This window comes from Lytechinus variegatus, chromosome 4 (assembly GCF_018143015.1).
Source record: "Lytechinus variegatus isolate NC3 chromosome 4, Lvar_3.0, whole genome shotgun sequence".
Taxonomy (NCBI): domain Eukaryota; kingdom Metazoa; phylum Echinodermata; class Echinoidea; order Temnopleuroida; family Toxopneustidae; genus Lytechinus; species Lytechinus variegatus.
Window position 1 is genome coordinate 40,876,824 of NC_054743.1, and position 16,784 is coordinate 40,893,607.

General features: G+C 35.4%; 1 protein-coding gene across 1 annotated transcript; it reads right to left on the reverse strand.

Moving 5' to 3' along the window:
- Window positions 1–1,342: 1,342 nt before the first annotated feature.
- On the reverse strand, window positions 1,343–13,216 carry LOC121414051 (CD151 antigen-like). Its single transcript, XM_041607096.1, has 8 exons — window positions 12,961–13,216; window positions 10,092–10,283; window positions 9,176–9,250; window positions 8,709–8,807; window positions 7,275–7,439; window positions 6,398–6,481; window positions 4,634–4,695; window positions 1,343–3,671 (listed from the first exon to the last, which is right to left on the reverse strand). Coding segments are annotated over exons 1-8 (744 nt in total). The 5' UTR covers window positions 13,027–13,216; the 3' UTR covers window positions 1,343–3,670.
- Window positions 13,217–16,784: the final 3,568 nt, after the last annotated feature.

The following is a 16,784-nucleotide window of genomic DNA, read 5'->3' on the forward strand; positions in this document are numbered from 1 at the left end:
TGTGATTGTTTCATGTAGATGTCCTTGACAGCGATATTTGGTTATGAATGAATTCTAACTTCAAATTTGTTCAATGTTTACCCTCTACTGAGAAGTCAGAATCCTGATAGAACCACATCCACCACAAATGCATATTTTTTAATCAATTCTGTAAACAACGATATCTAATGAGCTTTCACTTTTTTGAGGAGTGAAAAATTTACCACCTCTATTATGTACAAGTATAAAACGACTCAGTTTTAACAAGATTATCCTTGAAATACCAATAAGTGCATGCAGCGGAGTGTCGATAACTGCTGAAAATCCATTACGTTTTTGCAAAGTTATTCTGCTACTTATCAGTCAATGTGTATGCGACGAATTTCTATAAAGGGGGGGGGGGAATGAACTGCCTGGTTGTTCTGTTTTAATAACGGAAAACTCTAGAATTTAAGTAAAATAAAATAACATTGTTTTATGAATGTGGATGTTCATGGCCCTGGAAGCAGGGATGCTGGTGGTTATGATCGAAGCAGAACAAAAAAAAATCCTTTGATGGTTGTTCACAAAATGAAGATGGAAGACGGAAGATCGTGTACCTCTACAAAGCTGGGTTGCAACCGAGGAGAAAAACAAATAAATACTGATATCCTGCATTTACCCAACTCGGTCAAGGTGTAAGCATGACCTGATAATAAAAGGCAGTTAAAAATGACTGTTATTTCGTTTTAAAGGGAATAAAAGGTATTGTAAAATTAGCAACAACAAAAATAGTTAACATTTGGTAATGGTTTGAGAAAAATCCATCATAGACTTTAATCGTTTTTTGTGACGTCATATGCGAGCAGCTTCAGGGCCCTGGGAACGATTTTGAGTGGGGGTGCCGATCTGTAAGTGTAAAATGAAAAAGGATTTTATTGTATCTTCAGTATATCAACAGAAAAATTATTTTCCTCAAAGAAGTAAATTTGTATGTTCACTGACGTCATTGTTTGCGTTATAGAGTATTCAACATGATCATGATGATGAAAGATTAATTGAGGGGGGGGGGGTGGAGGTGGCGGAACCGCTAAGCCCTCAGTATAATCAATATCGGGTTTACCTTTTTCCTTTCTGTCAAAAATAGTTTCACCCTGAAATAACAATCTAATTTATGGTATTTGAATTATCATACTCATCTTTTATCGCTTTATTCCGCTCCATCGTTATACGATTCATCCCCGTCATGATATCTCCACTTTTCTTTCTCTCTCTTCCTCTCCAGCTCCCCCTTCCTCCTCTCTCTCTTCTTCTCTCGTTTTGTATATTTGACTATTGAACCAACATCGGTACAGCGGTAGAAAAATAACAGCAATATATTTCATAAAATTCCACCCCTTCTTTTTTATTTGCTCCCTTCATGACGTAACTGCCTACATTAGTATTTGGTATATGTACAAAGGTTTTATCAAAATCAGCTAAAAATTGATATCACGATATACAATATACATATCGGCACAAAAACCTTCATCTCAATGTTTAGGTACAGCTTGGGCAGAGAAAAAAAAATACCCCTATATTCTACTGGCATGTGATGGCAACATATCAGATATCATCCAGAATGGATTTTCAAACTGTCAAGTTTTCTCATATTTTGACTTCCCATCTAATTTGACTCCCGTTACAGACATTATATCAATAGAATGATGATTAAGTAATATATCTACAAGTAAAAGTATACGTAAATCTCACTCAAATTAGTTACACATGCAACAGTGCATGACATCCAAGCTCCCAAATAAAACTCAGAAAATTCAGAGAATTCGTTATTAATATTAGCTGAACGACCTCAATTTCTTTTGAAATGATAGCCAATTGCATTTTCTTCATTAAGTGGAAAGTCATGAAGATTTTGATGCTTACATAATCTCGAGCAAGTAGCATAAAAAAATATGATTACAATCACTATGGTTTACATCTACATGTATAATAAACCTACAACCCCTATTACACAGAGAGCAAGGCCTCTGAAAACTGCTGTAAGACCATGAAAATTGCTTGATCTTTCAAAAGTCTTTCAACGAACTTTCAAAGATCTCCGAGGTCTTTTAGGAGTCCTGGTGGATCTTTCAGTGGTCTTCATGGTTTCCATGAGCACCAAAACCTTTTGAAACGGTTCAAAACAATTTTTCAGCGGTCTTACAGAAAATTGGTCTTTTGGTGGTCCTTCAGCAGTCTTTCAGTGGCCTTTCGATGAATTTTCAAAGTTCTTATTAGTCTTTCCATGATCTTTCGACAGTCTCTTAGGACTTTGGTGGACATCACTGTAAAGCGCATGAGGGATCATTGAAAGACCAGGAAAAGTCCATCGAAAGAATTCTGAAAGATCACTTGTGGCATAAAAGATCTCTGATAGACCATTAAAAGATCTCCAAATATGACTAGCAGACTAGTCTAAGCCCAGTAAAACAAGAAGTATACCAATCTCTTCTTCAGAGTTCTTTAAGGGGTCTTTCTGAGCTATTCAATAGAGATGACAAATTTCAGTAATCTTGAAGACTGCTTTAAGACCTTGCCAATTTTTTTTGTCTTTCGAAGGTCACTCAACCCAGGTGAGGTAAATGGGTACCTGGCAGGAATTTATTCCTTGAAACGCAGCGCGCGTAACAGCTGCACTGCTAAAGCCAGGGTAATTATGCTGCATATATTGTAGAGCGCTTAGAGACTTCTGACAAAGTAAGTGTTAGGCGCTATATAAGCAAGTATAATTATTATTAAAAGGTCTACCCTCTGTGGAATGGGGCGGTAGTACAAAATTACAACAAAAAGCAACAAAAAGCGTTAATGGCCTCACAATGCGTTTTCCCTTCTTATTCAATGTGAAGCAAAACATGTATTGTTCAAAGCATGCAACATTAATCTTAGTTCCGGTTAAGATATCCGTCTTATAGCCATTACCTTCTTTTCTAAAAATACATTAAACTCACTTCATATTTACAATTATTCGAAAATAGTACAGGTGATATAAACAAAGAATAAAAAGTTGACGACAAGACTGATCACTCTCAGATCGACGGACATAATGTAGACGGAAGGAGAGAATTAATTGGCTTGGATCCACAGCATAATTATGCATGGAGGAAAACGAAAACGTTTACGATTTGCCGAATAGGTTTGCATTTTTCAACGTCACAACGCAATTCAACTGTCGTCGGCAATAACTATCTGAGTATAAGTTCGTATCAGGAAATCACACCCTCTAGATTTCAGTTATAAATCTATCCTAGACATACTGTCTACGCATGAAGTTATGTATGGTTTCATTCATTTATTGCTGTATTTCTTATCGTAATTAATTTCCATTCTTGTGTGTCAATAACGGATATCATTAATATATTGCATAGGTTTCCACGATAACGTTGAAGCGGCTTGCGTTTATTAAAAGAAAAGAACATCTTCCAAAAACATATAAGCATTATGTCCACATGCTCACTTATTGTACATCCTTAACCCGCCCCCCTCTTTGTTTGTGTTTAACATTATTATGCAAAGACGTCATACGACGTACATACTTAGTATAATCGTGATTTACGCACTTAAAACGAATAAATTAACAGGCACGAATGACTTCAATTAGTAAGTTTACATTAATGATTAATCAATCATTTAAATTTTCATGGAAATCCGAATTTGCTTGCTCCAGATTATCGACTCTGAAAGAAAAAAAAATAAAGGGAATGAGTAAGAAAAGAACATTTAATAAATTTTCAATTTCTACAACCATAGAAATATCACAAATCATACGCTCTACATAAGTAATAGATGATACAAAATATGGCGAGGACCATTGAAAAACCAAATTGCTTTAGAGAATGCCCCAAAAGAGAAAAATAACAAAATTACAGTAATTCAGATAAGGCTATTATAACGGATATGTTTAAAAAAATGAAGGTAATATGAATTTCAGTTTATAAGATACCAATATACTGGGATAGAGATTTACAAATTTGTGATACGTGTATGGTCGAATCTATGGTGTCATTAAAAGTAACCCCGATAATTTTATATTCTTCAATTTAGAAATTACAAGATTTATCAATTATGATATGTGATAAGTCATATGTGGGACTCTCTTGTTCCTGGATCTAAATATGATATAGTTTTTTTTCGGCTACATTCAGAGATGATTTATTATTTATTATTAATAATTCATACATGTATGCATTATTTTATTTATCTATTTATTTATGATGGATTTAGAGGGTGGAATGAATATGTTCGGTGGAATGCGGTGTTCAACGTGACACGCACAGGTAAACATGCACGTTGAATATCTACAAACATGTATTTATTTAATCTCTCACCCCCCCCCCCCTCCTCGTCTCAACCCACCTAATAGAAAATGATAGGCAGGTCATTCCTATATCAGACTGGTCTGTGTTCCATATCCATGAAACATGGAAATTGGTTATCTTTTTCAGCAGGGGCCCCACCGGGCAGCTGAACTATGGGCTATCCAGATTGGGGAATTAAAAGGATCAGACTGCACTCGTCAACGACAAATGCAACCCTTGCAGCGGCAACAGTCTACAACCCAAGTGATTACAGGAAATAAATTCACCATTTTTTTATGATATAAGGAAGGAATTTTATTTCTGAATGAGATGTTGCTTACCATTTAAATTCCCCCTTCTGTATGCCATCGATTACGCAACAGGTGAAGACCATTGTCAAAATCTGAAGAAGTCAAGAGAGGGGAGTAATAGATACTATTATCAAAATGGTACACAACAAAAACTGTGGTGTTAACCGGTGTACATAGAGAACCACACCAGTTGTTTTACACTGGTGTTAAATTGGTGGTGTTGGTTTTTACACCTATAGGTCTTATTACAACACCTTTGGTTGTTACATTTACATTCTTTGGTGTTATGTTCAATCTGTAGGGTGTAATTTTTAACACCTCGGGGTGTGGTCCTCTATTAACACCAACTGGTGTCAGTTTTAACACTACATTTTTTACAGTGTATATGTATAGAAATGTATGTTTCTGGTGCAAACAAAAGCAAAAACCATATCAATTCAATTCATTACGTGAGAAATATAGCGAGGGATTTCCGCTTCGGCGTTCTATACACAATTCATTACCTTTACATGATACTAACTATCGTTCCACGTCGCTCATTATATACACACAATCTATTTCAACAAATTCCATAGGACCTCACTAATAAATAATTGATTGGGTAAAAAGGTCATTTACAAAACCGGAACAAAAGAGGGGAAAACCCTGAAGGTAATTGTGATTTTATGGTATAATTTATACACAAGTTATTTTTCTAGAAATGGGTTGGCCTCCTGCAATGTTTCTTCCCACTTTCTTTGGTTCATTTTATGTAAATTATTACAGATGAGAATTGTGATAGATTGTATATTTTGATCTCTTTTTCTCTTGAGGATAGATACAAGAAACTTGAAAAACTTGAACCAAACCATCTCAGTAAATCAAGATAGTGGAGCCAACAGTAGTCCAGATTGTAGGGCAGTTAACCTACTCAAAGAGGGCCTGACTCCTAAATTCCCTCATCCAGAGCCAATCGACTCATCTCCTTTGGGAGTTGAGCCCTCTGCGTTAGGTTTTGGGAAAACATAACTTCCCAAAGTTATCAACGTCCAATTAGGGCCCCATCTTACAAAGAGTTACGATTTATCCAATCAGTCGTAACTCTATGGAAATCCATCAGTGTCATATTTTTGTCTACAAATAATTTACACAATGTCCTTCGTAAACAAAGAAAGTACAGTGAATTTTCAAGATAACATCGAATTTCTGATTATATGTCATAGTTAGAAAATATTTTAGAACAAACATGCATTTAACATATGTTGACATTGCTGGCCGTCCATACTTGTGATTGATTGGATAAATCGTAACTCTATGGAAATCCATCAATGTCATATTTTTGTCTACAAATAATTTACACAATGTCCTTTAATAGTAAACAGAGAAAAGCACAGTGAATTTTCAAGACAACATCGAATTCCTGATTACATGTCATAGTTAAAAAATATTTTAGAACAAACATGCATTTAACATATATTGACATTGCTGGCCGTCCATACTTCTGATTGATTGGATAAATCGTAACTCTATGGAAATCCATCAGTGTCATATTTTTGTCTACAAATAATTTACACAATGTCCTTTAATAGTAAACAGAGAAAAGCACAGTGAATTTTCAAGATAACATCGAATTCCTGATTACATGTCATAGAAAATATTTTAGAACAAACATGCATTTAACATTGTTGACATTGCTGGCCGTCCATACTTGTGATTGATCACATCAATCGTAACTCTTTGTAAGACGGGACCCTGGATTAGGCGAAAACATACACCAGAGTTTGAGTAATGTTGAGACCCGGGGTTGAGACTTACCTCGAAGACCAAAAGAGCGATACAAACTGCGCCAATGAGAATAAAGTTGTCCTGGACTATATCAATTGATGCTTCAACGCAACCCTAACAGAAATTTATAGCGATAATGAATAACGATGATATGATATCAATAAAATGATCATAGACAAGTTACCTTTTACAAATAATGACGAGGATAGTCCGCACTTGTACAGCACATTATCATCATGATCGCGTTATCTTTACGTGCTTACGAAGGGTTTTGGATTTCATTACTTTGGCTTTAGTCTGACAAGCCATTATGATTGCGCACAGGCATTTCAAAGAATTTGAAACTTCTGTCAGGTTCCATTCACCTCCTCTGGGTCTAGTGAAGCACAATGTGGACAAATTTCTTGGTGAAGGAATTAAGGCTAATAATGCTGGGATTCGAACCCACCACCACGACCACAGTCTCATTAAGAAGCGAGAGTCAAAACTACTAGACCTTGACGCTCTTACAACTTACAAACCTCTTCCAAACATTGAACAATAACACATTTATGTGTATGGAACAAAAAACATCCATCCTTAAATTTTTCTTGGACCATGTTCATGATTATGTATCGTGGCCTTCTAACCAGCTTTTCCTCATTTGATATGCATGGAGACATACAGGATGAATTTCCACTTTCTCAGCTAATATGCTGTAGTAGATAGCTGCATTTCAATATTCAAGATCCTATCTACCGGTGTGCCACAAAGAAGTGTACTCGAGTCGAGCCAGAATTCTTCCCTTCGTTTATTATTGTATATTGAAGAACTGACTTCCCAAGTAGAAAATTACCTTTACCTATTTGATGATGACTAAACCCTGCATATTAAACCATTCTAGGTATTCCAAAAGAAAAACACTCACCACGCCATACACAAGATCTGGATTAAGGGGAAAACCTTTTGTACCCAACTGACATTGCGTTATGTCTGCGTCTGTTACGCAGCACGACTCGGGTACCGCTTCGTTCTGATCACAGTTCTTGCAGCCTGCGTAGTCTTTGTATCCACTCGCACCACAACACTCGGACTGAAATAAAAACAAAGAGAAGAGAGAGAGAGAGATATAGAATGCAATCCAAACGAAGAAAGCACCTTCTACCGTAAAAAAACTCATCTACACCCGACAAAAGGAATGCAACAGGTGAGGTTGGACATCTGTTCATCTGACGGTCAATCGGATCGGGTTCGCCCTAGCCACTTACCCGCCTCCGTGGGCTAGTGGTTATTCTTGGCAGGGACTTTTGTCTGCACCAAAGTTTTCAAAAGGAAGGATAGGTCTGGGGAAATTTTATTTGAGATACACCTACCATTACTTTCTCTCTATATATATATTTCTAATGGACAGAGCGAACAGAAAAGAGAAACCAAGATTTTCAGTTATTTGTCTGGCAGAGTAAAATGATTTAGGCTAATTTATGTAATAGATGGTCCCTATTGACAAATCATGAAATGCATGAATGTGTAACAATTTTTCAGTTGGCATTTCCACTAACTTGTTCAATGTGATGCTTCACGTTCTTTCCAGGACAACTTATCAGGTCAAATTACACGTGGCGGCAATTCCTTATTCCCCCTAATTAAAGCGACATCGAAAAATTTCGGAAAGCTTAATTGGATCGAGCAACATTGCGGAATTACGAATTGTAAGCTCAGGCTAGGTTGTGACCTTGGCTATAATTCCATGTTCTAAATTACATATTCTTTTAAAATGGAGACATTTCGCTTCTTTATTTTTGAGACAAAAATATCAAAATTTATTCAGGAAGCGAGACTTATTTTCCGAGAGAGGATGCAGTTCCCGACGTGAATGTCTGATTAAACCGTTCTTTGGCAGTTGCCATTATTTTTAGAGGAATTTGTAAAAATCTCAAAATGGGTTTGAACAGAATCCAACAAAATTACCACCAAAGTGTTTGTATATATGAATAAAAGAATATGCGCCAAATATATCTCTGTAGAAAAATTCGTAATTGCTGAAAAATGAGCAAAGTAAGACCGGAATTCCAATAAATGGGTATTTTTAGAAGCAATATTACTACACTTTCCGCATATTATGTTCTTCTGTGCAAGTGATCATCAGAATAATCAATTTTGAGCTAAGATTTCATGAATTTACAAAGATAAGTTTACATCAATGTACCAGAAGCAGATGTATGATAATATTTTGACTGTTTCGCTTGCTTTAAAAGACTTTCTCATTTAATAATTGTTTGCTGCAACTACTTTATTTTACTTTTTAGTATGATTAATGCAAATATCGATATATCGGTTTCGAATTTTGCATTAATCATCTTACCGCTTCTTGGATACCGTCTACTGCTTCCCTAGAGGCATCTGTAATTGGATAAGTTTCATTAATCGTTGTGGTCATTCCTTTCAACATGCTTTCTTCAATCTGCAAACCAAAAAAAATGGATAATACATTTTCAGGTAAATTGATTAATACCTTGAAAATAAAACACGTTGATACAGTTTTTTAAAGCTATATTCCAAAATTATATTCTGATATATTAGTCCTAGATAAAATTGGAGACTGGGCTTTGCAAAGAAAATGATTGTTTTTAAGCCGAAGAACATTTTTTCTTACTTTGATTCTTTCATTGTAATTGTGCCCATGAATATGCATGGCATGCGTTTTATGCCATCTTCTGCTATTTCATCTGACAAATAATTGAAAATTCGAATACGAATGCTTAGATTTGGCAGAACTTGATGAACCCATATGGCAGTTACCGGGGGCAATTCATATTCCTGTGATCTTACCTGTTCATTGTAAACGAATGCCAATACACCTGCAGTAATCTCACCGCAAATAATTAGCAGCATCAAGAACCAGTACTGCCAAATAAGAAGATTGGATTGAGGCAATGAGAGGTATTTTTTTAATTAGAAAACTATAACTTGATTGGCTTTGTGGGGTGAAAAAAATGCCCCTCACCTTAAGAACCAACACACATCACAAACTCGAAAACAAAATCACATCGCCCATACCCATAACAATTTATGTCCAACGATGTACCCAGAGTGTTCATACAAATATCTTTACACTTTACCCACATGATGCACACACACAAAAACTCCCTATCTTAGCGAAGGTTTAAAATCTTCTATCAGACAGGCATCATTTTTTAGGATTAGATGAAAAAATGACACATGAATCAGATATAAAAGGAAGCTACATGACGTCACAAAATATTGTTTTACTCTACTCAGAAGAGATTGTTTAACGTTGACGAAAAAGTGAGATAGGGGACGGAGGTGGAGGTAGGAGAAGAACTTGGAAAAGAAAAGGAGTTAACGGGGAGACATCTATCCATATTCAGTATATCTATCCATATTCAGTATATTTTTTTTTTACACAGAAAGGAGTGTTGTCCCAGCCGACTGATTTTCGGGTTAAATCTGAACGGGAAATTAGTAAGAATTTACAAGGAATTTACATAAAAGGTTAAGAAGAATTGGAGAAAAAAATTACATTTATATATGAATATATATAAATATATATATAACAATCGTTTTTAGGAGAGTTATGGCGCCCTGCAGTTTTCCCACAGGGAAAACTGCAGTCAAATCTTGGTATCTCTTGGTCCCTTATCCGACACATTTTTTTTTCAATATTCTTATTTTTAAATATAATATATACATATATAAATAATATATTCCATTTTCCCCAACTCACCGTTTTCAAGAGGCAAACGCCTTCTTTCATTGCACCACAGCACCCGCAGAATCCCACAATGAAAGTGAAACATCCTATGGCTATTGTCAAAGCACAAACAATCACCAAGGTGTCCTCCGCAAATAGCTCCTGGTAGTCGGCCTGTTTGGCAGTCACGTAGGACCCGACGGTTATAAGGGCGATACCGGTTGCCTGAGGAAACGATGATGCAAAGATGATATTATAAAACTCCCAAGAAGGCCAAGAATGTTCTGATTGGTCCGAATCTGATCACATGATATTCAGCGAATTGCATTATTGCATCCAAAACGTACTTTCCTGCACTCTGACGTCATACCAAAAAATACTATCCTGCACTCTGACGTCAGAGTGCGGGATAGTGCGAGGTCTGGAATTATCTGAATATTCTAGAATTCATATAAAATATAGCACTTGGGTCAACTCAGTAACATGATGGTTGTATAAAACAAACAATTCACGCATTCTTGTGCATAGAGGACCTAAATAATGAACTCTGTGCTCGACTCCCCAAATGGATATACCGCACTCGATTCTGCGGACCTCGGTGCGGTATTTCCATTGGCTCATCTCGCATATCGTTCATTATTTGGCCCTGCAAGCACGCGCTTTCGTGCATTATATGAGTTTAGTTGCAAAAGCGGTTAGGTCCACTTTGGACCATTCCGAGAAAAACAATGTTTTTTTATTCTCACTTATTGCAATATTCTTATGAGAAACTAAATTGTCATGATGTCCTACCCTATCATGTGAACATAAAATTGGGTATAAAAGAAATCTACCTGTCTTCAATTTGTTCTATATATCTTTTAGAAAAATAAAATTGTGGACCTAACCCCTTTTCCAACTAAACTGAAAATATCCCAATCTCTTTTGATTAAAAAGGTGATTTTTCCTTGCCACTTTCATTCACGTTTTCATTTAAATTGCAAAATTTCTTTGGTATCAAACAGAGTGGCTAAAAAGTCGAGGTTTTGAGATAGAAAACACAAAAAAATATTAAAAATGGACTTAGCCCCTTTTGACAAATGAGTTCCTGAGAAGAGTTTTGTTGCAAAGGGGGTTAGGTTCACTCCAAGAAAATATTTTTTTCTCCCATATTGCAATATTCTTATGCGAAACTGAACATAAAATTAAGTATAAAAGAAATCTACCTGTCTTCATATTTTTTTATGATATCCTTTTCAAATAAAATTGTGTGGACCTAACCCCTTTTGAAAAAAAAAAAATTTCTTTGCCATTTTAGTTAATTTTTTTAATAGGAATTTCAAATTTTCTTTCGTATCATCTTATAGAGCTACTAAAAATCTATACATTAAGACATAAAAATCAAATTAGATGAAAAATGGACCTAACCCCTTTTGCACGTGAGCTCTTCACATGTATACTGTTAACATAGTTCATGGCGATGTCCAATTTAACATGACCGTTCGTATTTTTGTCAAAGTGAACCAGCATCTCGAGTAAGCCTGGGGCCAGTAACACACACTTAAAAATGTTGGGCAACATACTGTCCACCTAATAATTGGTTAAAAATTTCTGGTTAGTTTTAAACCAATAATGTGTGATTTGGGTGAAAACTACACAGGATTTGTAGAAAACTACCCGAAGTTGGATAAATTCTTTAACCAATTGTTGGTTGGACAGTATGTTGCCCAACAATTTAAGAGTGCAGAGTTTTATAGCAATCATCATAAAAGAATATATTTACGATTTCATTGACTACATTGAGTAATCAATGGTAAAAACTAAGTGCACGGTCATTTGCTAAAGTTTGTGTTACGGTACCCTCAATGGGCTCGTTGATTAAAGGGATTTTTTCCTTTATGATTACGATGATGGCAGTAGATCAAATAATGATAACGACAATTGTTATTTTTTCATGCATTTATGGTAATGGAACGATGAAATAGTGTATTCTGGAAGCAAAATGGATGATGCATATGCACTCTAAAATAATTCCAGATTTTCACAGTCCCATCATTAAGGCTCTGGTTATACTTGTAGTCCAGGATAGAGAAGTATAACTTTGTTTTTTATATATACAATATTTTTTATGGTTTCTTGTCAATTCGAGGGTGCTGATTACGAATCTGAATGATGCCACTTGTGTAACGTTGAGCATTTTCCGCAAATTGGCAAAATCCAATATGGCCGCCAAAATATGCGAATTAACAATAAAACCTTTCCGCACATTTACTATAAAATACATGAAATTTTGTGACTGGAGTGAAATACTCTCTGAAAAATTATATTTGTGACAATTTTTTTTCATTTTCTGGATATTCAAAATGGCCGCAATAGGCCCCTGTATACTTTATTATGTACAACATAAATGGGAAAAACTAATTTTCACAAAAATGGGCACTCAATTGCAAGAAATTGCGATATATGAACGAAGTAATGTATGCAAATCATCATTACTAACGAGATATATAATTCATTTGGTCATGTATGGGAACATTGTTGTAGTTTGATATCTAAAATAGCCGCCACTGGCCCAAACAGTATTTAGAAAAAACAATGTTTAGTAAATTTGTATGGGGCCTATCCCGGACTATAGAGTATTTTCGGGAATACAGTGTGTGTTTTGGTGTTGTTGTTGTTTTACAAAATTATGTTATAAGCTAATGCTATGTGACAATATCAATGTGCCTAAGAAATATAATAAACGCAAATGTTGTAAACCTCACTAACTCAACATCCACTTTCTTTCAAATATTGAATCATAAAAACACGCAACCATATCAACATTATATTCAAACATAACAACTGGATATGAATACAAACAATTCTATGAATGTCGTTAAGACTACTTCATTGACAAAAAATATAATCAGCTCAAACTTACCCATATGCTAAAGTTGAAGATGAATAAGAAAAGCTTGGCGATTTTGGGTCCACAGCCGGCAACCATTTTGAATTTATTTCTCTACTTACTTTGCCAAAAAATATAAGGAATAGTCAAATACGCACACACAAATTATATAGCTTAGTGAATAGCACTCCCAATTCTGAATGAAGTAATTATCACAGATTGTTGTTCGGGTTTTTGCTTTCTTATGGACGTTGTTAGGGATACGGTATGTGGAGATATGACTCAAGAAGGTCACGTAAATATAACGCAAACAAAATGGGCGTTTCTCCTCTATTTTTTTTTAATCATTAATTTTTAGTGTGAATTATCGCAACTATTTTCTTCTTTATTCCCTAGTTTCATACGAGAAATTTCAATTTTCAATGGACACCCGAAAACAAATCATCGACTTCAAATTTTATGATTTCTTTCAAAAAACAATGAGCAAATTGAGTGTCGGAATAAATTGATCCATACTCACAATGGATGTAATTGCCTATAATTTTACTCGTTATTAACGAACTTTTACCTTTGCCAATTAGATAGTTCGGGGTTTTCCTTATCTTTCCATTTTTGGTTAATGATTCATCTAGGTCAAGTGTTTGCAGATCCATGCAAAATTAATATTTGATAGATGCAATAAAGAAAGGGCATATTTGCCCATATAAGCCCGATATAAAACATGCAGATTATGCGAAGGAGAAAGGTGGGGTGACGATTAGAATTAAGTTATCAATTTGATGTGCTGAAGTTGATTATCATATTGTTTTAGCCTACACTCTGAGATCAAAATAATGTTGAAAACCTTGCAATATTATTGGAAAAACTTGTCAACCCTTGTGAAAATGGCTTCAAATTACATTTACTTTCGATGATTGTGCACTGTAAAAACTCCGGCGTTGATTTAACACCAGCCCGGAATCTATATCTGTCCACACCAGAGAAGTATTGAAATAACAGCAGTTTGGAATCAAACCGATGCTATTTTAATACTAATTGGTGCTGTATATATATCTGGGTGTTAGACCAAAACCAAACTGGTGTTGTTTAACACTTCTCTGGTGTGGACAGATAGAGATTCCGGGCTGGTGTTATATCAACACCGGAGTTTTTGCAGTGTGGTAAACAATTATGAACAGAGGAATAATGTGGCACATATCCCGGGGGAGGGGAATCTTGTCCAGCATGTTCTGCAAGTGGAACGCGATAGAACACTTTCACCCTACCCCCTTATTTAAACGAAATCATATCAAAGTCCAACTTTCACTTTATTTTTCCTTTCCCCTTCTTAATCCTGCACTCTAAAAACGGTTTACCCCATAGCGGGTAAAATGGGAATGTGCATGTTGGTTGGTTAAAAAGATACTAAATATTTTGCAAATTTTACGCAATGTTGCGTTGAAATTTACCCTTAAAACATGCATTTTGCCCAATATGGGGTAAAAAAAAAAATAACCAGCAAACATGCATGTCTCCTTTTTACCCGCTGTTGGGTAAAATTTTACTGTGTTTTAGAGGTGACTGTTTTTCTCCACTTCAAGTGTGTGTATTATTCTATCGAGGTTCTTGTTGTACAAAAGGGGTTCAATGACTCCTTATTTTAAGAAGAAAACTGACAAATGAAAGACAGAGGTTGGATTGGTTAGGTTGTTAAATAAGTTAATTTGTTTTTATGAATGGCCGCCTCCATTTTCACACGTAAAGAAGTTCTCCATCGCTAGACCTACCCATATATCATGCTAATAGGAAATTTATCAAACCAAATATTGAAACAGTTATTGGTATGCCATTTACATGGGTGTTACCCAGTGGCGTACCGTGGGTCGCGGCATTGGGGGGCACCCGCAAAAATTTAGAGTCACTTAGGGAGCGCGCTCATTTGCCAGGTATACTACTGACCTAATATAGACATTTTTTAGATATGCAGTGCCATAAAATGGATATTATCTCACTGATTAAATGATGTGAGCGCGAAGCGCGAGCTGAAATTTTTTTATATTCAGACCTAAAAAGGGGCACTATAAGATTTTTTTGTAATGATACGTACCTGCCTCGCTAAACAGACGATGCGAGCGCGAAGCGCGAGCTGAAATTTTTGTATATACTGACCCCAAACGGGGAATATATTTTAGGAATCCATTAAGAGTATACATATCTCAGCATAGTCATCTAATGCTAGTACCATCCTTTGCTGATTTTGTTAGAATTACATCCAAACACATTTAGCACTTTTTGTAGACATGGTTATCATGATTATCATACCCATCTCTAATACAATACTGTGAGCGCGAAGCGCTAGCTGAAAATTTAGGAAATTCAGTCCTGAAGAGTGGCATTATATGGCTTGTTTGCAGGAATTCACTAAGACCGTACGTATTTCACTAACCAAATGATGCGAGCGCGAAGCGTGAGCTGAAAATTTTTGATATTGAGATCAGAAAAATGGACATTGAAAGGACTGATTTTAGAATTCATGACGAGCAGACATCTCGCCAGCAACTAATGCGAACGTTAGCACGGACAGGAAATGTTTTATATTAAGACCTTAAATAGGGCAATCACTTTAAGTAGTCATGAAAAAGAAGAAAATGTTACTACATGAAATAATAATAACTCGAATAGCGAGGAAATATTTTTGGTGTACAGTATATTGATTTGAAAACGGGAGGTTTTAGTACAACGGGATTATATATCTCGTTAAACAGTCTATGCGAGCACCAGAAACAATAAAGACATAGGCCCTGAGCAAATAATGTTTCATAAAGTTATGAAAAATGCTTCTTATGTAATATAACATAATTATTCAATTCAATTATTTTATTTTCCACTTTCAATTTCATATTCACAATCATGATACAATTGACAGAGTAACATATTATAATTACATTTGAAGTACATAAAAAATAAATAACATTCTAAAATTACAATTGACAATCATCTCTAATATGATATAACATATATAATGAACATAATTTATTCATTCCCACTACGTTTCTCTTCTTTTCCCCCTCTTTTTCTCCTTTTCCCCGTTTTTTTTTTTTTTTTTTGGCCAGCCGATTGGGGGGCACGTGCCCCCCATGCCCCCCCGTAGTTACGCCACTGGTGTTACCGAAATGTTCCCTCCATCCCGACATGCATAACCTCAAGATTCGCTCTGATATCACGCAATAATGATCAATATAATGCAAATATATTGTTAGAGATAAGATTTTATCAGATTTTGAGAGATGTTTTTCATATGAAATTAGCATGCACCAAGGTAACAATCGAGAATGCAGCGTGTCTCATTATACCTAAATAGTATCTTGGGTCATCCGTGCTAGCTACCAACAGGCAATTAAGGGACATCGGGAAAGTTCACTGCCCTAAAGATACATTAATGGTTGATAGAGCGTAAATGGACTTACTCTCTTACAGGTCAAGTCCACCTCAGAAAAATGTTGATTCGAATCAATAGAGGAAAATCAGACAAGCACAATGCTGAACATTTCATCAAAATCGGATGTAAAATAAGAAAGTTATGACATTTCAAATTTTCGTTTATTTTTAACAAAATAGTTATATGAACGAGTCAGTTACATCCATATGAGAGAGTTGATGATGTCACTCACTCACTATTTCTTTTGTTTTTTATTGTTTGAATTATACAATATTTCAATTTTTACGAATTTGATGACTAGGACCTCCATGCCTGTAGCACAAAATTTTAAAATAATGGAATTCCACGTGTTCAGGGAGGAATGAAACTTCATTTCACATGACAATGACGAGAAAATCAAAATATTTCATATTCCATATAATACAATACAAAAGAAATA